This window comes from Rissa tridactyla, chromosome W (genome assembly GCF_028500815.1).
Source record: "Rissa tridactyla isolate bRisTri1 chromosome W, bRisTri1.patW.cur.20221130, whole genome shotgun sequence".
Taxonomy (NCBI): Eukaryota; Metazoa; Chordata; class Aves; order Charadriiformes; family Laridae; genus Rissa; species Rissa tridactyla.
The window spans coordinates 3,491,448-3,513,272 of NC_071496.1; the positions used below are offsets into that span (position 1 = coordinate 3,491,448).

General features: G+C 43.4%; 1 protein-coding gene across 5 annotated transcripts in view; it reads left to right on the forward strand.

Annotated features, from left to right (window-relative positions):
* The window catches only part of LOC128901939 (dymeclin), a 240,007-nt gene that overhangs the window by 164,054 nt on the left and 54,128 nt on the right, over positions 1–21,825 (forward strand). For all 5 annotated transcript variants that reach the window (XM_054184095.1, XM_054184091.1, XM_054184096.1 and 2 more), the window contains one exon: positions 3,637–3,739. In XM_054184095.1, the coding sequence (XP_054040070.1) occupies positions 3,637–3,739 (103 nt within the window). The remainder of the gene's footprint in view (positions 1–3,636; positions 3,740–21,825) is intronic.

The window sequence follows — 21,825 nt, forward strand, 5'->3', positions numbered from 1 at the left end:
GGCGTAATAAGAAGTGAATTACTTGGTGGTGAAGTTTCACACCGTTTCGGGAGGCAACGCTGCTTCCTTCAGAGCTCCAAATTCCTCAGCTAATCACAGCATCTGGCCTTAATTTTTTTCTGTTTAATTGTCGTGTTTCTGTGGAGCTCTTTGAGTTTGCTCTGGGTGCAGTTCTAGATGTTTGTATTCTTAGCATGGAAAAATCCCTGCCTACGTGTCCCTGCCCTCATGCTCCTCTACGGGATGGCTCTTGGAGAAGGATAACAAATTTCTGAAGAGGAGAATTGGGTTGGGGTGGTTTGGGTTTTTTTTGACCTGGGTGGGTTTTTTTAACCTGAATCTTGGTGTTCTAGGCACTGGTCCCACAAAGAAGTGTCCCAGACCAGGTGTGAAGGTGATGAGATGTGGCAGGAAAGCAAAACTGTGCAAGGGGAAGCCCCAGTGCCAAAGATAACGTATAATAGAGCGTACAGGGCGGTGCCTGTTGCTTTGGAAATAGAAACCAACCACCAAGGGTTTGCTTATGCCATAAACAAGCACTCGAATTTAGTGACATTAACGTTTAATTAAAAAAAAAAAATTACAAAAAAGAAAATATTTAAGGAAGCAAAAATAGGATATAAAGAAATAGTCTTCCATCCTTTTCCTTTCTCCTCCTTTTTCCCAGTTCTCTACGTTTCTGTCAGAGAAAATACATTTACTCTTCGCTCTTCCAATTCCACGCGGAATATCAATGTACGTGCATTTTCCTCTTCACGCGTATTGAACAAATGCACTTTTCAACATCCTGATCCCACTTCTCTGTATTGAAATTTCCTTGTTACCCACAATGCTTTATGTATTTGGGAGAAGAATCTACTTGTTGGCGATCCTTTTTCTTCCAAACTCTTCCTCTCTGGGAAATTTATCTGTATCTTCTGAAGCAGACAGTCACCAGATTTAACCTGTTCTTGCTGCACCGCCCGCCCCACCCCTCCCCCTTTCGCCCATAAGCATCACCAGGTTGGTTTTAACCGATTATTCTGTCTCCGCAGCACTAGATGGTGCTGATGACAGTATCTCTGAAATCTGAGCCTTCAAAAATATCAGCGATTCAAAAAGGAGTGCTGCTGTTTCAGGCCAAGGACCGGGCTGCAAATCCAAATTTTGGTTAGAACAAAAATTTCAGCGCGTGAATACAGACTGATAATGGAAGGGGAAAAAGATGGAAGCCTTACTAGTGTATCTTATTTGCGCGGTGCTGCTTTTTAACGGGGAATGTTCTAGTGGTTTTGACTAATAGCTGTGAATTTAGTGGGAGGTTGGCATTTGGTCCCAGGAATGACACGTCTTCTGGAGGCTGTGTTGGATAGCACGCAGGAAAAAATAAGATTCTCATTTTCATGACGTCAAATATATTGTCTTACCCTGAAAACACTAAATATTTTCAACTCTCGTAACCACCACGGAGGTCTTGTAATCTCATCTGATGTTCCTGCCATATCAGCCCAATTGCGATTATCACCGCCCGAGCAATAGTGTCCTGGTGGGACTGGGATTTGAGTGGCTGGGGACCAACCCTGGTTTCGGCCATGCCATCTCGAGCCCGTTCCTCAGGCTGAACCTTGAGGATGGTACAACGTACCCAAGGGCTCTCATGCAGGTTCATTAGATACCTTACGTGTGGTGAAGGTTGTCCGTAAAAGGAAGCTGTTAATCTGTTCTCAGAAATATCTGACTGAAGAGGTGTTGGGAAGCGGTGGAATTGATTGAGTTGGCTCTCGAGAGGTAAGACTTGGGCTTAAGAAGTGTAACTAATTCTTTGTGGTGGTGGTAAGTGTTGGAGAAGCCTTTTCCTGGGCCTCTTGACTAGCAATGAGGGGATAAACAATGATACTCGGAGGAATTGACTCCTACACGCTATGAAGGATACGATATCAATGATATACGTTAAGTAAAAAAAAAACCCTTATGAGGACTTCTTCAAATGCCGAGCATCCTTCCTTGAGGCAGAGAAGCTTTCCAAGCACCTGCCTCTGAGCACTGAAGCTGTCCTCCAGCTCTAAGAAATAGAGGCTATGTAGAATATAACACTGAGGTAGTATTTTGCCACTTAATTTTTTTAATTACTAAACTGGCTTTAATTAACAGCCCCTCTGCTGGGAGGACAGGCTGAGAGAGTTGGGGGGGTTCAGCCTGGAGAAGAGAAGGCTCCGCGGAGACCTTCCAGCCCCTTCCAGTCCCTCAAGGGGCTCCAGGAAAGCTGGGGAGGGACTCTGGATCAGGGAGGGGAGCCACGGGACGAGGGGCAACAGTTTTAAACTGGAAGAGGGGAGATTTGGATTAGATCTGAGGAAGAAATTGTTTGGTGTGAGGGTGGTGAGCCCCTGGCCCAGGTTGCCCAGAGAAGCTGTGGCTGCCCCGTCCCTGGAGGGGTTGAAGGCCAGGTTGGCCGGGGCTTCGAGCAACCTGGGCTGGTGGGAGGTGTCCCTTGGAACTAGATGATCTTGAAAGTCCCTTCCAACCCAAACTATTCTATGATTTTGTGACTGAATCTGATAAAGCAGGAGTCTGACGCTGCTTTTTGTCCCAAGAGCAAGAGAAACCAACTCCAAGAGCAGCGTGCTTGGGCATTGGTGGTTTTGTTAGTGTTTATTTGTCAAAGCATCCTTTTTACCTTCTAAGGACCAATGCAGTCAACCTAGGAAAGCCTGATAGGAGTCCTGTAGTGCTCTGAAAAAAAGCCAGAAAAAATGTTTTTAAGTACAGAAATCCTTAAAACACGTGACCTATACCAAGATGGGGAGGGGGGAAAAATGGATTATCTGGGAATTGAAAGCCGTGTTTGAGGTATCTGGCGGCTTTACCGAATTATGAGACTCCTTGAAGCTGCTGAGCAGTAGCTGGTGGCCTTTGCCCACTGCTTCTGCTGACTTCTCATCCCTCCTTCCACCATTGCAGTCAAGTTACGTTCTCCTTATATATCAGATTATACCTGCCTCTCTGAGTGTCCTTGCCACGCTTTTTTTCAGAATGAACGAAAAAAATGTTTATTTCCCTGTATGTATATGGACCTCTGATTTCACAGGTTTTATATAAAGCTGGGATAATGCTCTATGCCTTGTCTTAAGCTAAAATAAATCTGAAAAAACCATATAATATTAAAATGCAAAAACTCGGCCTCCAAATCCCCAAAGCTTCTGTCGCATACTTGGATTCTTCCGATACTAAGCAAATAGGCTCTTGAAATGAATGATACACCAGATGCTTAAGGATATATTGCGATATATTGCAATATATCGCATGAAGTGCTGCACTTTGAAATGGCATTTTAGTGAACGCATACTGATTATGAACCAAAATTGCATGTATGCCATTGCTTCCATTGTAGTTTGACTGGTAAGAACTTAACCGTGAACACATGACTTTCTTCACGGCATTTATCCTATAGAGTATTTCTAATTCAAATTCCGCTGTTGCTTAGCCCAGATGTTAAATAAATAAAGAAGTTCTATAATTATTGCCCGTTGCATTTTTAAAATTTCCCTTACTCGAGTTTGTGTATGTACTAAAACCTCTCTTCTGACCAGATATTTCAGAACATTATTGAGAAATTATTTTAATTCTTTTTTTTTTTCTTCCTTTTCCCCCCTCCAGTTTATTTTCTTTGCTGTCGAAAAAACACAACAAAGTGTTGGAACAAGCCACCCAGTCCTTAAGAGGTTCCCTCGGTTCAAATGACTCTCCGCTTCCTGATTACGTGAGTATCGAACCGAAACGTTTTCAGTAGACGCTTCAGAACAGAAGTGGTGCATCCCTAAATCCGCAAAGATTTATCGCAACGCGTGACGGCTGAGTAACCGCCGCCACCAAAATACAGGAACCTGTAGGAATGATGTCATGTCTGAAACGTCGTCTTTTTTTTTTTTTTTTTTAAATAAAATCGCACTTACAAACGGCAAAACAAAACCGCAGCTATTCATAGCCAAGAGACTTACTGTACCCTGTCGGCTTGCAATTCTCGAGCCGTTTGTGTTCCAGGATATTCAAATCACACGGTTAAAAAAAACCCATTACTTTTAAGAACAGGGCTTTGGCATGCACGATACATTAAAATGCCTACAAATGATTGAAAATAATTCCCTAAAAATGCTAGAAAACAATTCCCGGTGAGCCTTTGCAGTCGTGGGGCAAACTGGTGTGTTCTGAAGACACGAATACATACAGTCCTCTTCGGTTTACTGAGCCAATACCCGCAAATAGGCAACAGTTTTAAAATTTAATTGCACGGCTTGTTGGAAGGTCTCTAGTTTGGGTACAAGAAGGAGACGTCTTCCACGGACTTGAATAATATCTTTGTACTGCTGAAGTATCTTTGGTTTGCACTCATTTGAACTCTTAACTGCAATGCTGTGTTAAAAAAAAAAAAAAAAAAAACAAACAAACAACACGTTGATTTATCAGTTGCTCTGGATTTTTGAGGATGAAAATGTGACAACTGTTTAATTTTCAGTGTTAATACGTGTTCCAGGACATGCCTCTCTGAGACTTTACGATCATATTACTCTAAGGTTAAGTATAAAAGTACCTAAAAAGATAATTTGATGTAATAGTTTAATGACTTGAGATTTAATTTAACTGCATCTTTCAGTTGTTATTCCTGACACGTACCGTACAAACTAGAGGCACTTCGTTCCTCAGAAATACGCGGGTTTATAGAGCGAGTGGATCCCTTGCAGGTTTTCCCTGTGTATTCCTGCTCTCTCACCGTGGCCTAATTCATGCGAAGCTCCTTATGACGCCTGTGGTTTTAGGGCTTCTGATTTCTCTCCCAGAAGTTGCCATCTAACCTTTCGATTTTTGGAGCTTGAAACACTTCAAGAACCTCCTCAAGTTAGTTTGTGGTTAAAGAGCAGGAGATCCCACTTCTGTTTGCCTGGTAAGGTGATACACAAGCTGGATAAAGCTTTTTCCTCTCCGTGGGCCCGAACAACTGGAAGGCCCCGAGACTTCAGACACCTTGGAGAGGATTTGGTGGCCCTTTCCCGTGGGTTCACGTCTCGAGGAGTAGGGGCTCATGGTGTAGGGGCTTCCACGGTTGTGAGGACTGCAGTATTTTGGATGCATTGAGCATTTCTGAGTGTTGTGAGTGACGATACTGTTGGGGCTGTGTTTCTCAGAGATGTCTAACCCCGGTGTCATGCCTGGTTGCGGCTTAAGCAATTACCCTGCTACATGTTCAAATTCCTCCTGTGGTCTCCTGGTTCTTTATTGAGCTCTCCTGGAGAGCTGGGGGGCTTCAGTTGGCTTTCAGGACAGAGGGAGGCTGCTTTGGTGGACGTGAAAGCTTTTCATACCAGAGATACATCATACCATATATCTCAGCCTGGAGAAGAGAAGGCTTCGGGGAGACCTTGGAGCCCCTTCCAGTCCCTCAAGGGGCTCCAGGAAAGCTGGGGAGGGACTCTGGAGCAGGGAGGGGAGCCACAGGATGAGGGGGAACGGTTTCAAACTGGAAGAGGGGAGATGTAGATGAGATCTGAGGAAGAAATTCTTTGGTGTGAGGGCGCTGAGCCCCTGGCCCAGGTTGCCCAGAGAAGCTGTGGCTGCCCCATCCCTGGAGGGGTTCAAGGCCAGGTTTGGCCGGGGCTTGGAGCAACCTGGTCTAGTGGGAGGTGTCCCTGCCCAGGGCAGGGGGGTGGCACTGGATGATATTTAAGGTCCCTTCCAACTCTAACCATTCTGCCATTCCATACTATACCATGAGCTGGTTCTGCATAACATGAAGTATCCCAGCCCAGAGGGGATGAAGTGAGAGCTTGCGACAGGGTTTATGGGCACAGGGGCTCCATAAGCTGGAGTTGCTGCCAAAGGCTGTATTTTGAATCTAACCTCTGTGGCATTGTGGGGTCTTTATTAAATAACTGTCAAGCATCTTCAGGTGTCTGGAGAACAGGGCTGACATTTTTAACACTGACTTCTACCCCTAAAGCAGGGACTGCGGTTGTATGTGGCCTGTTGTCAGAATATTGAGTTTATGAAAAGAGACCCTTGCATTTTCTTTCCTAGACAAGCAAATTGCCATCCTCACTGTTCAGAGGAAAGAAAACGGTGAGATACACACATGTGTTTGTAAAAGAGCCCGTATAAATAAATATATATATATGTGCACACACACGTAGGCATTATATGTGGGAATATATAGACTCATAGAATGGTTTGGGTTGGAAAGGACCTTCAAGATCATCTAGTTCCAACCCCCCTGCCCTGGGCAGGGACACCTCCCACCACAACAGGTTGCTCCAAGCCCCGGCCAACCTGGCCTTGAACCCCTCCAGGGATGGGGCAGCCACAGCTCCTCTGGGCAACCTGGGCCAGGGGCTCACCCCCCTCACAGCAAAGAATTTCATCCTCAGATCTATATGTGTATATATTTTGAGGTGCGTAAGAATCTGGTGCTTGAAAATGTTTTTATAGATTTTTGGACTTCTTTTTAACTTCGTGGATGTGATCTATACTGTAGCTAAGGAAGGACCCGAGGTGCTCTGCGTACGTAGTTATCCCCTAAGAGAAGGAGCCACCTGCGAAACGCAGCTGGGGAAGCGCTGCGGAGTGCAGCCCGGAGATTTAGTTGCTTCACTGAATTTCTTCCCTTTTATTGTCGGTGTGACGTAGGGAGGGGAGAAGGACAGCAGTTGGAAAGATTGCTGGAAGGGAGTGTAAAATCCCTGAAGTTCATTGCCGGTATTTTGAAAGAACGTATACTTTTATACATGGCTGCTTTTTTTTTTTTTTTTTAATCTCCAAATTGCTCGAGTTCCAGCTCAATTTGCAGCATAGGCACTTGACTAAATGAAAGTCGAGGCCAGATTTCATTTACTTCAGCATATTCTGCTTCTGAAAGCCCATGTTTGTGTTGTCTGTAAGAATAGGGACAAATCTGGGAACCGGGATAACTTTAAGCTTCCGATGTCCTGAAGCTCATTCTACTGCCGTATCCCAGCACGGAGGTAAAGTGAGGGATAGTACCAAGGTTGCCTGTTCTGCCCAGGCTTATGTCTAGAGAGGAGGAGGATTGCTTAGTAGGCTATTGTCTTCATAGGTTTCGTTCAGATCAGTCAAACATATGCTTTCAAAACGTATTTCTCATTATTTTAGTTATTTTAAAATGTATTTAATTCATTTAACTTACAAATGATTTTTTTTTCTCATGGTGGTGTGTAATCCAAAAGTGAGTTTTCGTGGTACCTGCGTCGCAAGGGTTAAATCATACAGCAAATTATTGTGGGTGTTGCTTACGGTCTTACCTTCCTTTCCGTGCCTTTCTGCTCATTTCTGAGTACTAGACTTCGAAAAACAAATTATGGTAAATACCGGGCATTCCTTCTTCGGACGAGGAAGGATATGGAAGGGGAAAAAAAAGGCAGCATCAGTGATCTTGAATCAAACCCTGTCCGTCGTGAGCATCCTGTGGTGGACGTGACGTTACATCCCATGCTGTACCGCAGACACACAAAGGGAGCAAACGGAGATGGGATGGAGATCTCTTAAATCCCGAGTGCTCGAGCAATGGTAGTGTTTCTCCCGTACTTTGCTTCCGTTCCTGTGAAAACCCAAGTTTTTGACCTAATCTAAAGTCCCTAAGCTGTTGATTATTGATGGTGCTAAAGAATATCTTGGGATTCTCCTTTTTTGTGGTCTTTTTGTGAGTATCTGCTGCTACCATCGGGTCTCTGGTGCGCCGACAAGCCTGCGGGAATTTTTGCTGTCAACTAGGATAAGGAACCGACCCCGTTGGCTTCTATAGCGTTCCTGAGGAGGTTTGCTGAGCTTTACAAAAAAAAAAAAAAAAAAAAACACCAAACAAAGAGCAAATTGTCCTGCTTATTAAGGCTAGACCAGTTTCCCGGTCCTTTCCCGATAAACCGTTGTCAGTACGATGAGGTCTGGGAGGAGGATGGAGAAGCCAGCAGGGAGAAGAACCCCCTGTCATCAAACCATCACCTTGGAGACAGGATCCTTGGTCAGACCGGTTCTTAGGGTACTTAATTTACTAATTGTTTATCAAGCTTTAGTATTAAGCATTATTTTTGTAGTAGCAATGACCTGTTTTGAAATCCCACACCTCGGTTAAGTTGTCCTTGTCCACGAGGATCTCCAGGTTTGACGAAATGGGAAGAATCCGGTTAGGCTTTTTGTTGCTTTTTCGCGTGCAATGAAAACGCAGTTTCCAAAATCTTGAACAAAGCAGAAAACTGGTAATAAAACAATTGGGAATTTTGCTTCTTCCGGTTCAGATCAAGACGAATTACTTCAGTAAACATATCAGTGATATTCTTTGTAATTTTATTACGGCCTGATGTAATTTGTTAAATCAGAGATATTTAGCAGCGTAACCGGAGGCATGCGAACTTCCCTTGGAAAGCAGCACATCAGAGCTGTTGGTGGAGCTACTGTCTACCCAAATGGTTGCTTTTTAAGGATTTCATTGCGTTGTCTGCGATTTTCAAGCACTTCAACACTTCTTACACTGCAGCTGGTAACAAGGGATTCTCCTTAAATATTTCTAGGAAGGGAGAGGATGGAGAATCATAGAATCGTAGAAAACAGTTTAGGTTGGAAAAGACCTTAAAGATCATCCAGTGCCACCCCCCTGCCCTGGGCAGGGACACCTTCCACCAGCCCAGGTTGCTCCAAGCCCCGGCCAACCTGGCCTTGAACCCCTCCAGGGATGGGGCAGCCACAGCTTCTCTGGGCAACCTGGGCCAGGGGCTCTCCACCCTCACACTGAAGAATTTCTTCCCATTATCTCATCTCAATCTCCCCTCTTCCAGTTTAAAACCGTTCCCCCTCGTCCCATGGCTCCCCTCCCTGATCCAGAGTCCCTCCCCAGCTTTCCTGGAGCCCCTTGAGGGCCTGGAAGGGACTGGAAGGTCTCCGCGGAGCCTTCTCTTCTCCAGGCTGAACCCCCCCAGCTCTCTCAGCCTGTCCTCCCAGCAGAGGGGCTCCAGCCCTCCCAGCATCTCCGGGGCCTCCTCTGGCCCCGCTCCAACAGCTCCGTGTCCTTCTGCTGTTGGTGCCCCAGAGCTGGAGGCAGCGCTGCAGGGGGGTCTCCCCTGAGCGGAGCAGAGGGGCAGAATCCCCCCCCTCGCCCTGCTGCCCACGCTGCTGGGGACGCAGCCCAGGCTGTGGGGGGTTTCTGGGCTGCCAGGGCACATTGCTGGGTCGTGTTGAGCTTCTCATCCGCCAACACCCCCAAGTCCTTCTCCTCAGGGCTGCTCTCCATCCATTCTCCACCCAGCCTGGATTTGTGCCTGGGATTGCCCTGACCCAGGCGCAGGACCCTGCACTTGGCCTGGTTGAACTTCATGAGGTTGGCATGGGCCCGCCTCTCCAGCCTGAAGAAGAAAGTAAATTTTGAATTTTGGCAAGCTTGTGTCAAGAGGTTCAGAATTCTCTCGCTGACGTAAGGGAAAAAAAAAAAAAAAATTGCTTAATGCAAAAATTGAGGAAAATAAAAATCAAATGTAGGACTAGTTTTAGATTCAAATAGTTTGGCGTGCATCGTCCCTTGGGTCTGCGTTTGGATACGTAGCTTTTGATTTGGTTTCTAAATTTATTTCAGCATCACCTAATGCAACCCAGGGACGAGGGATTTTATGGCAGTGGGAGCCCAAACTCGTGTTGACTGGTGGTGGGCGGGAAGTCGGAGGAGTTCAAAGAAAACCCCTTGGAGCACATTTGGTGAATGTCTCAACACCCCGGGTCAGGGTCGCCCCACGCTGCTGTCTGCGGGAGTTTCTTCTCTTCCCATCCGTAGGGATTTTACCGACAGCCTTCGCTTGCTTTAATGGGATAATATCAACAGAAAATAGTGTAGGTAAGATGATTACTAGCTACATAGGAAAAATTTAAAAAGTCGCTTCACTTTAACTCTTTTTTTTTTTTTTTTTTTTTACCTTCTAAATTTTGCCTATAAAAAAATCGCATTGTTCTATCCAGCTGACGCTTAAACGTGTTAGGAAAAATTCTAAAAAAAAAACCCCCCTACTTAGTGCCAGCATCTTCAGTTATTTCATATGTAAGGCTGTCACTCACCCAGCGCTTGGACGGTGGAGGAATTTTGTGAGTGATAGAATAAAATATAGTTTAGTTTCAGACTATTATATTTACAAATGTGCTCCTGTGAATAGATTAAAAGCCATCCCTGGGCAAAAATCTGCGGCTTGTGTGTTAGTTTGGGTATAGAAATAAATGCATGTTGGCAATCCAAAGGGAAAAACGTGAAGAATACGAATGCAGTGAGCTATGTGTGTACATATATATTGAAAAATATATGTGTATATATATTAAATATGTTATAATATATATTTCTATTATATATTCTGTTTTTTATATTATATTGATATGTTTATATATTTATATGTGATGAGTTATGTATTTATATGTAATATATTCTATATTTTTATATAAATATATATACAAAGTATATGTTTTTATATTAAAAATATAAATATATGCAAAGTATATACATTTTTTTATATAATATACGTATAAAACGTTTGCAGTAGCAAAGCCTGGTGGTACTGGGAGAGTTCCCAGTCAGAGCTGACTTTTCCTGGCTCCTTCCCAACCCAGTTAAATCTACCTGCTGTGCGGAGCTAGCGTTACACGGAGGCTTGGAATTCTGCGAACGTCAATGAGTTTTTCCCCTCTCGGCTTAATAATGAGAATTCAGCTTTGCATTTGGGCGATGAGATTTCTCGATTCCTTTTTTTCCTTCTCAGTTTGCGCTCCGTAATGGGCGAAATGAAGTCCAATATTTAGCTGCTTCTTTGATTTATCCTTGATTTCTATGGTAAATAGAAAGCAGCTGTCCGTTTAAGCATCTAATTCTTGAAACTCCGAGGCCCCTCAAGCGTCATCTGGAAATAATGTAGCTTGTAAAACAAAGCTAAGAAGAAAAAGCAATGTTTGTTTTATGTGGGATGAATGACTTCAGTTGGGGTCCTTCTAATTCGGCCATTATGAGGGTTATTAAAAAGCAGTATTACAAAAGTGGTTTCAACAAAAAAAGGATTTTTATTTTTTTTTATTTTTTTGGTAACTTGTATCTTGGTATTAGAGTTGATGATATTCAAAGCTGCGAGTTCTTCGTAAACAGTCATTATTTTAGTTTCTCCAACGGAGAGCCAACTTAATCCGCCCCTTGTACATGGGTAGATGTTAAAAGTTTCCCCTATTTCATTTATTCCCCAGGAAGAAATTGTCTTTTATAAGTGAGGACTCCATATTTATCTTAGAAATTTGGGATTGCTAAAGAGCAGGTTAAAATAAGGTCTGCGAACTGCAGCATTAGCTGTCTTTTGAAGCTAATGAAACGAATCTAGAATCTTACCGATTTTCTGGATTCGGTTGCGTTACAGCGGATGAAAGATAATGGTCCCAGTCTGAAGTCAGCCTTATTTTCACTATCTGTCGTTAACCGTGGCCTCGCTCAACAGTTAAAGCAAAATGAACGTTCTAGAAATAAGTAATATTAACAGCCGTAGATTAAAATATTTTGTCCGTGATATTTTTCCACCATTACATTGTCATATCAATCCCGTTCTGTCCCTGTCATGGCAACAACTAGAGTTTTTTCATGTAATAATTCGGTATTTCAGGTAAGGTTATGGGATCTTGTGGTGGAGACATATTTTGACGAAGGGCGACATGCAAAAAAGTGAATATTTTTAGTGTATCCAGCACGTAGCGAACAAGTATTTCGTTTACTATCAGTGTGAAGAGTATTTGAACTGTAAATAAAAGTTGTGGTGCTTTGGGGTCATATAATCTGTTCGCTGCTCACATATCTAATATCACATTAGATATGCTGCAGCTCTATCTAATTTTTTTTTAATTATCTAAAGAACTGGTTCAATGCAGAGCTCCGCCACCAGACATAAGTGTTTTCCTATAAACGCGCGCAATCGTGAAGAAATAGGAAGTCTTCCCTGCGATCGTCTGATGACTCTAGTAATGATGCAGAAATGAAATTAAACCCACTTCCAAATAAACCGGTCGGCCGTAATAGAGTTAGTGGGATGCAATTAACGTTGTTTAGCGGGTAGTCTGTAAAATACTGCTTCGCCCTAACTGCTGTGAAAGTACAAAACGCGTCTTACTTCTTTAGCTGTAGAATTGAACGCACCGTTGGCCAAATGGGAAATTTTTAGCAAAGTACATCGAGGACTCCTAATGGAAATATATCCGTATGCGTCGAATAGTCGGGCCGGGGCGGGGAGGGGGGGGAGCTAAGTTAGTTTATTTTGTCATGACGTTTCTTCAAAACTCAGAAGCCACCTACTTTTCACCCAAAGCATTGCCTAGATCTCTTCCGTCTTCTTTTTGCCTGGATTTTCTTCCAGTTTTATGTGTCTTATAAATGTGTATATTTAATAGTCTAAACAACTTGGGGTTTGTGCGTGAATTTTTAGATCCTTTTGTTGGCGCCTTTAACAAACCTCTAAGAAGAGGTTTATACAAGAAAACACTTCTCTAGGATGTTTACTGAAGGTAGGATATGGTAAACCCCATGTTATGTTTTAATGGGTTTGTACGGTATGTGGATTCCAGCAATTGAAACGGCAACTAAAAAGGAAAACGCCTTGTTTTGCACTAAATTACCTTCTTTTTGATTACTCTGAGTTGATGGTTCAAGCGTAGAAGTGATATTTTCAATATCAGGTTATTCTTGGGTATGCCTGTCTCCACTCCAGTGTGGAGCCAAAGGCCTATAAATACATTTCCTAAATATTAGTCATACCCTCCCTCAGATGAATTATATTTTAGTTTAAGAATATCACTCCTACCTAATCCCCCTATTTTTATATCATCAAAAATAGCAATTTCAGAAGAGACCGAAATAACCAACCTAACCCAAATCTAAAGCAAGCTTTTTGGATTGAGTAATAGCCAAATTCTGCAGTTCTGCCCGAATTCTTAATCAGTTCTTTCCTTGAAATGAATTGGAAACTTTTCTGTGAAACTGCTGCATAAATTATCCTGAAACAGAAAGAAGAAACTATCCTAAAATCCCGGGATAAAGATGTTGGTGAAGTTCAGACTATTTAAACTTCCATATATTAGCCTGAATAGTTATTTGCAGTTGATCTTTGCGTTAGTGTGGTTGAAGGATTTTTGGACAAATACGCTGAAGAACATCAAGATGATGTTCTCCTTTCGTCGTTCAGGAGTTCCACAAAAGTCTCATTGGTGTCTGGTTTTCGTATTACGTAGGTGGCATTAATCCTTATTTCACTTGCAAATTCTCGGTATTTGGCAAAATAAGGGTGAAAATCACTATATTTTTTTTTAAAAAAAAAAAAAAAGAAAATTCTCTGTGGTGGCAGAATCTTATGATCATCTGATGGAAAAGTCTTTCATTCTTCAGATTTATGAGACGTGAGAACAAATTGGAAGAAGTGGGAAGAACTTCTGGCATTAGCAATACAAACACCTGCTAAAGCCTTTTAAAAGTCCGTTATTTTGGCCGTTACACAGTTTTGAAGAAAGCAAAACACGAACATTATAATTTTTTACTTATTGTCCTCCTTTCATAGTTACATAGGTTTAGGGTATTGTCATTATTTTGGAGTAAAGGGTATAAATGATGGCATTTGTTTGCATTTCTGTACTGAAAAGAGGCGGTTTTGATAAGACCACTTAAATGAGTGTCCTTAAAAGAGAAGATGATGAGTCAGAGAATAGAATCATAGAACAGTTTGGGTTGGAAGGGACACTTAAAGGCCATCTAGTCCCAACCCCCCTGCCCTGGGCAGGGACGCCTCCCACCACACCAGGTTGCTCCAAGCCCCGGCCAACCTGGCCTTGAACCCCTCCAGGGATGGGGCAGCCACAGCTTCTCTGGGCAACCTGGGCCAGGGGCTCACCACCCTCACGGCAAAGAATTTCTTCCCAATATCTCATCTAAATCTCCTCCCTTTCAGTTTGAAGCCATTCCCCCTCGTCCCATGGCTCCCCTCCCTGCTCCAGAGTCCCTCCCCAGCTTTCCTGGAGCCCCTTGAGGGCCTGGAAGGGGCTGGAAGGTCTCCGCGGAGCCTTCTCTTCTCCAGGCTGAACCCCCCCAGCTCTCTCAGCCTGTCCTCCCAGCAGAGGGGCTCCAGCCCTCCCAGCATCTCCGGGGCCTCCTCTGGCCCCGCTCCAACAGCTCCGTGTCCTTCTGCTGTTGGTGCCCCAGCGCTGGAGGCAGCACTGCAGGGGGGTCTCCCCCGAGCGGAGCAGAGGGGCAGAATCCCCCCCCTCGCCCTGCTGCCCACGCTGCTGGGGATGCAGCCCAGGCTGCGGCGGGTTTCTGGGCTGCCAGCGCACATTGCCGGGGCATGTTGAGCTTCTCCTCCACCAACACCCCCAAGTCCTTCTCCTCAGGGCTGCTCTCCATCCCTTCATCCCCCAGCCCATATTGATGTCAGCGGTTGCCCCAACCCAGGTGCAGCACCTTGCCCTTGGCCTGGTTGAACCTCATGAGGTTCACAGGGGCCCGCTTCTTGAGCTTGTCCAGGTCCCTCTGGATGGCATCCCATCCCTCCAGTGTGTCGACCGCACCACCCAGCTTGGTGTCACCTGCAAACTCGCTGAAGATGGTGAAGAAGATGTGAGCGCTTGGTTTAGAAATGGTTGAGCACTATCTCAGGGTCCCTTCACACCTCCCCAGATTAAGCAGTAGAATTTTGTACCCTGATTTTTTTCTGCTGTGCGTCTATTTGAGTTGCATTTGGGAGAGCTGGAAGCAGCAGCGGGATTTTAGAAGGGCCTGAGGTGTGATACAGCAGGAGCTGTGGGTAGAATATGCAATAAATTAAGATAAAACCTTCACAGGCCCCTCCGTAAGTAGTGTTTATTGCTTCACCGTAAGCCAACATTTGCTCCACTCAGACTAATGACAAATTTTGTTGAAAAAAGTAACAGCACTGATCTTCCGAAGTGTCTTCCGTCGCAGATGTGGTCTTTAGACCCTTTTCCTGCTGCTTCCTTCACACGAGTGGGTTGTTTGGAGCTTTTCAGGAGACGGTGATTTCTCTGGATGGTTGGGCTTTGTCAAACCTCCGGAGACAAACGGAAAAACCCAGCTCTCCAAAGAAGAGGATTTATTTTTGTTAACTGCTATGTATTTCACCAACAGCAGTAAAACAAACTTTTAGTCTTCCTAGAGCAAGGTTTGGATTGAAAAATGTAGCGCTTAAAAACCAGAAGTCCGTTACCGTATGTTATAAACATTGCCGTAATTCTTTTTTTGGACATGCAGCCATATAAAGGAAAGGAAAGGGATGCAGAAGGAATTCTGTTCAGACCCTTTTAGGCTCTTTGGTACTAAATACTTCATCGGAATCGGAATCTTTTTACGCCGCTTTTTCTAGATGAGATCTTGGCGAAACGTGAGAACTCTTCGATGCTACAGCTTCCATTTCAGGCTTCTTCCCTTTGTATTTTACAGGGTAACTTATGGATTAACCAGTGAGGTTTTGGAACTCTTTCAGTCGTTTAAAAAAAATCAATCTGTTTATATCGAAGGGTAATAAATAGTTATTAAAAACAAAAAAAAGGCATAACAAGGATTTTTAGCTTCCTTCATTGTTCAGATTCCTTCATCGCAGATACCCGTGATTTGGAATTGGAAAGACAGACGGAGAAAATAAGAGGAATGAAGGTAAATCAAGACTTGGTGATTTTTGAAAAAGATAAGAAATTGTTCACCCGTCAAATTGCTGCTCAAATCCGTCTGAACCGAAACACGAAGAAGTTAAAATGGGACCATTTTTGACCTCTTCAGAGTCGCCCTTATTCCAGTTGCGTCCAAATTACGGAAGCGCGGTCCCATCAACTTGAAATTTGTCTTCTTGGAGGGGTATTATCCCCCTGAAGAAGATGTCTTGCTTTCTCGCGCTAATGGCTCTTGTTAATATTACCTATAATGTCAGGCAGCTGCTGCTAATTAGCAGCATGGGTGGCCAAGGGACCGAAGGATGGGATGAAGGAAAGGAGAATATTTTAGAAGGAATGATGAGTCAGTTAGGACTGAAAGACAGTCCTGGTACGAAGTGAAAAAGAAAAAAGGTTGGAGAAGAAAGAGGATTGATGTAGGCGAGAAATTCCGAACCAAAAGGAAAATGCCGGGGCTGGTTCCTCTCCTCCTGCTCACAAGAAGTATCACGTGGAGCAAAATAAGGCGCACAAAATCGATTTCCTCATCACCTGGCCTGAAACGCAGCGTTAAAGAACGGTAGAATAGAGAATTTTAATGGTGTTTATCCCCGTTGACGGCGGTGGATTCTTGTTCTCTGTGGAATAACGTTGCGGGAAAGCTGTCAAACACGTGACGAGCGTATTTAGAAGAAATAGAAATTTAGAAGAATCTCTGGTTTTCGTGTTTATTGAATTCTGTAAAGTCACCCTAATGTTTTTCGCAGGCATAATTGGAATGCTAAACTTTTATTTCCCTTTCCTGTAACTAGCGATTTCCCTTTAATTTCTCATTTCTTTGCAGTTTATGAACTAAGTGAAATAGAGGGATACATTACTCGTTTTATACGCCGAATCAGTTTTTGTAAATGGGAATTCTCCCACAGAGTGGTTAATTACAGTCAAAATAACCCAGAAATTGGACAAAAAGTGTCAATTCGTAACACACCGCGAGTTAGATACAGCCTTGATGGTTAAAGGGCTCTGCGTGGTGATAGTTAGGTGAACTTGTAATTAAATTGTACCTTAACATTTGAGGATAAGGAGAAGCCTGGATTTTCGGTCTGATGTCTGGCTTTTGAGAGCTTAACCCCACAGCTTGCATTTTAAAGCGACAGCAGGAGAGGTTTTGGATTGACATATAAATAAATACTTTTCTTTTTTTTTTTGGTTTATACTAACGTAAAATTTTGTAATTTTTTTTCAAGGGGAAAGAAACTAAAAAAAAAAAAAAAAAAGCTGATCGTTATATTCTGTATCTGTTTTCTGCCAGTGAAATACCAGACGTAAAGCCGTTTCAGGGAAATACGTTTTAAAACATTCATAACAAGAAAAGACTCTTAGATATTACCATTATTTAAGCCCACTGTGTCCTTATCCCCGACGCTGCTGGGAGATGCCGCTGATTTGCCTGCGCTGCTCTGAAGCAAAGTTGAGACGCGTAAGATATTTTACAGGGGGGGTGTTTTTTTATTGCCCTTCAGATATGTTACTGGAATGTGATGGAGTTTTTCCAGCGCTCCTCTCGGACGTATTTAGGCTGAAGCCCAAGCTGAGTGAGCTGTGGCCCGCTACTGAAGAATATGACGTTTTTTTCTTCAAAGACACTCTGTTCTGCTGCATTTTTCTTGATACGGAGCCGGTACGAGGCGTACGGAGGCTGTTCCGCTCCCGCCTTTTGTGTGTGTGCTAACCCAAACGCTTGACCTCGGAGCATCCGTTTCCTAATAACAAAACCCAACCGTCCTATTCGAGAGGAAAGAAGATGGATTGTAACACTACAATCAGGATAGATGTCATTTTGTCATTGCAAAAGGGAGCGAAATCTGAAAGTACATCTCTTCCCGCCAGATCAAGTGAAAAGAGAATGGATGTCGCGGTTCCTAAAGGCAGGTCTTTGAGCTACTCGCCAGCAACTCGTCCGTGGCACTTGCAAAGAACTCAGATGTTGCTCGATGCAGAGGAAAAAAAAAAAAAAAAAGATTATCTGAACAAATAACGACAAGTTTTCCCGTTCCCACACTAATCCTTTAGCTTTTGATCGATGGAGACAATAGAGAAGAGTCATGTCGCATTCCCCTGGGAAAAAGCTTCATTGAATTTTTCTGAAATATCAAATAATTTTTCCACGGTAAATTAGCCGTCTCATCTCGTGGTGGACTCTGTTAATTAGAATTCATTCGAGAAACTTAGCTTAATTTATAGGTAAACCAACCGTAATTGCTCGCTGGGTTTTGGTGAGGAACAGTTGACTGACTCCAGGCTGGATGTACAAGATGCCCAAACTTCTCTGTCTTTCAAACACAGTGATTTCTTGCTTTGCCCGTGTCTGTCACTGCTGCACTTTATGAACCAGACTACACAAAATTCAGCGTTTACCCCGACATAGATGAGACTTCATAAATATTTGAGGCAAATTTTATTTGTTTGGGCAATGCAGGTTTCCCCATATTTCCATCAGGAGTGTTTTTCTTCAGCCTTTGAAAAAAATGTCCTCTGTTCCTTATAGCTCGTTTTGGAACGGGTACCTCTGTACACAGGCTTCTAGGATTATTTTCTATGAGTTTTGGAGTTTCCAAATCTCAGTTAAAGGTTCGTTTTTCGGCGTTCAGGCTCCGGCTGCTGTGTGCTTCCGGACCATTCGGCAGGAAGCGGAGCAGTGCTCGGCAGCTTCTCTGTTTATCAGAATTGATGCAGCGGCCAGGGGAATGCACTTGAAAAATAAGTTGGAATGTAGTAAAAACATTTCATCTAAAAATGATTCCCATTTATTTGGTTTGCCTGCTGTCAGCTCTCAAAAAGCTGTTTCTCATCTCCTTCTTATTTACGTTTTGTCCAACCTGCGAGAGCAGTTCTTGAAATTTGATTATGGAGGTTTTTCAGGCCCATCGTAATAGAATAAATGATACTACTACTGGCAGTGACTAATTTTGGAGAGGTGCTAAGGTAAGAGGGAACTTTCTTATACTTTATTATATTTTAAAAGGGCTTGCCTGTAGGTCCTTTGGACTGCAAACCACTTCAAAGACCAATAATGCCGTTTTTCCTTCTAATGTGGTAGGTTTCTCACATCTTTTTTTTACGTGTACTCTTTAATTTTCACAATGTTTAACACCCCAACTTCCTGAAAGGAGGGTGTAGCAAGGTGGGGGTCGGTCTCTTCTCTCAAGTAACAGGTGATAGGACAATAGGAAACGGCCTCAAGTTGTGCCAGGGGAGGTTTAGGATGGATATAAGGAAGAATTTCGTCACCAAAAGGATTATCAAGCGTTGGAACAGGCTGCCCAGGGCAGTGGTGGAGTCTCCATCCCTGGAGGGATTTAAAAGATGGGTAGAAGCGGTGCTGAGGGACATGGGTTAGTGGTGGCCTTGGCAGCATTGGGTTGATGGTTGGACTCGATGATCTTAAAAGTCCTTTCCAACCTAGGCGATTCTATGAATTAGTATAGTACGTGTGTCAAGTAGGCTCACAGAGTTGTATTTCTGACTTACTTTTCTAACCGTGCTGCTGTATCTTAATCTATCAGAAGAAATAAAAGCACTCGTCATGATTTATCTTCAGCGCTGGTGTAAAATGGTGGCTGTAAAGCAGCGTATTCCTGCTCCCAACAGTTTAGGAAGCTTGGACCGTGATCAAGTGGGATAAGGATATTATTATCATTATTATTAAACCTGGCTAATATTGTCAGGAGGCTGTCTACAGTTGTGGTGATTTTCTATTAATGTCTTATTTAACTTGGGTGAGCAAAGCAGGAGTCTTTGAGGAGGGACACTGGGTGGCCTCAGCAATACCACGGCTTTGCTGGCTTGCTTGACGTTCCCCCAATGATAATGATGGAAACGTCTGCTCTGCGAACTCCTCCTGACTTTCTTATGCCTCCCACAGAAATTTCAATAGCGATTTTCACCCTCGGGGCAAGAATACAGAACTTTTTGGCTGCTGAGGGCGTGGAGAGTAGCACTGACTTTTCCCACTGAAGTCCTGTGCGTCATCAGGACCAGAAGATCTTCTGCTTGATAGTATGGAATTTATGGAAACTGGATGCAGTCCATTTTTATTATTGAGGACTTGGATTCCATAGCCTCGCTTGTGATGTTTCTTCTCCTAAGTGGGGTCAAAATTGCTCAGGGTGGTACTTTCAGTGGAAGACAACTGTCATCGTTCCAAGGGAATGGTGGTTTTCAAATGTCGTGGGAAAGATGTCGAGCCACAGTCTCTAATCAGCGAGGAACCAGGGAAGAACTTCTGAATCCGTCTTCTCCACGGTTGACAGCTTTAGTGAGGGATTGGTATTTATTCCATTAGTTTTGATACTTTCTCAATTAAAATTGCTTAGACGCCGAAGATAGGTCTCCAAAATCCGTAGCACTGAGTGATCTTCTTGAATGACAGCAGTTGGTTCATTGGAAGAACGCTTTTAGAGGTAGATATATTTTGCAATGAGCGTCATAGTTGTTGCTGCCAAATACAATACCAAGGGTGAAGAAAATAGTTGATAAAATAGTCAGAGATGAGGCATAAATGAAGGGGCTATAAGGAACTGGTGGATGAATTACATTCTTTTAACCGTGGTGTGCTGTATGAAGGAAAGTTTGGGAGGTGCGAAGGGAAAATGTGAAGAAAACTGTTTGCTTTAAATTGCTAATTAGTCTTTTTTTTCTGTCTTTTGGCAAGATGTAATGTTTTCCCGTCCTGTTCTTCGTCATGATAGAAATAAGGGCTTCTCTACTTCAGTTAAACATCATATAGGATAAAAAAGCTAAGAACCCATGCCAAATAAGCATTAAAGATAATAATAATAGAATAATAGAATCGTTTAGGTTGGAAAAAACCTTTAGATCATCAAGTCCAACCATTAGATCTGATAAGGATTCTTATAAGATCTGATAAGGATCCTTAAATCCGGCCTTAAGTACATATTACACAAAAACATCCGTGCGTATGTCAGCGGCTGTACCCTCCTGCAAAAAGCGTTAAGAGGTTCGTCAGAAATCGTCTTTAAGGAAGGTACTTTTAGGTCTAGAGATGTCATTAAGTAGTACTTGAAAACTTGCGAAAATGTGAAAAGCTTAGGTGAACGTTGTGTAAAACCTGCCGTGGAATTGTTAAAAAAAGATATATATATATGTCTAAAATAATTAGGAAGTGTCGAAGTTTCAGTTCACGTAGCAGTAATTACCACGTAACACCTCCGAACAGTTTTGCTGGTGACGTTTTACAGCTGAGCTCCACGTGTAGCGCTGGAAGCAAGAAACTTTTTCACTCGGGTAACAGCTTTAAAGTCCTTGAAGACTCTACTCAAGGTAGACGGGTTCTCTTAATCACAGCCTGCATCGTGATCATCTATTTACCTTTCTATGGTGGAGTTGGGGTTGCACGTGGAACTTGTCCTTTCCTGTTCTACCAGTCAAACGAAACAAAATCTTCCCATACCTCTAGGGAATACTGCTTGGTTTCAAGGAGAAATGGAGAATTCTCCATTTCCTTGCAACAGCAGGAAAATTTCATTATTATTTCAGGCCTGATTTCAGAGAAATACAGATTCACAGTTTTAACTTTAATTTTCTTAGTACGAATGTCGCCATTTTCCTAGCAACAGTTGCTTCCCAGGTTTTGTGGGTCCTTAGAAAATGATCAGGTTTAGGGCTACTAAATACTGTTTGCATTTTGTTGTCGTGGTTGCATCTGGTTTGGAAATACTGTGTTCTTGCATGGACGGTGTTAGAGCCCCTAGCTGGTGACCATCAGGAGAAGAGAAGGCTTCAGGGAGACCTTATAGCAGCTTTCCAGTCTCTGAAGGGGGCCTACAAGAAAGCTGGGGAGGGACTTTTTAGAAGTGCACATAGTGATAGGACGAGGGGAAATGTCTTCAACCTGGAAGAGGGGAGATTTAGATGAGATACTAGGAAGAAATTTTTCACTCTGAGGGTGGTGGGCCCCTGGCCCAGGTTGCCCAGAGAAGCTGTGGCTGCCCCATCCCTGGAGGGGTTCAAGGCCAGGTTGGCCGGGGCTTGGAGCAACCTGGTGTGGTGGGAGGTGTCCCTGCCCAGGGCAGGGGGGTTGGAACTAGATGATCTTCAAGGTCCCTTCCAACCCAAACCATT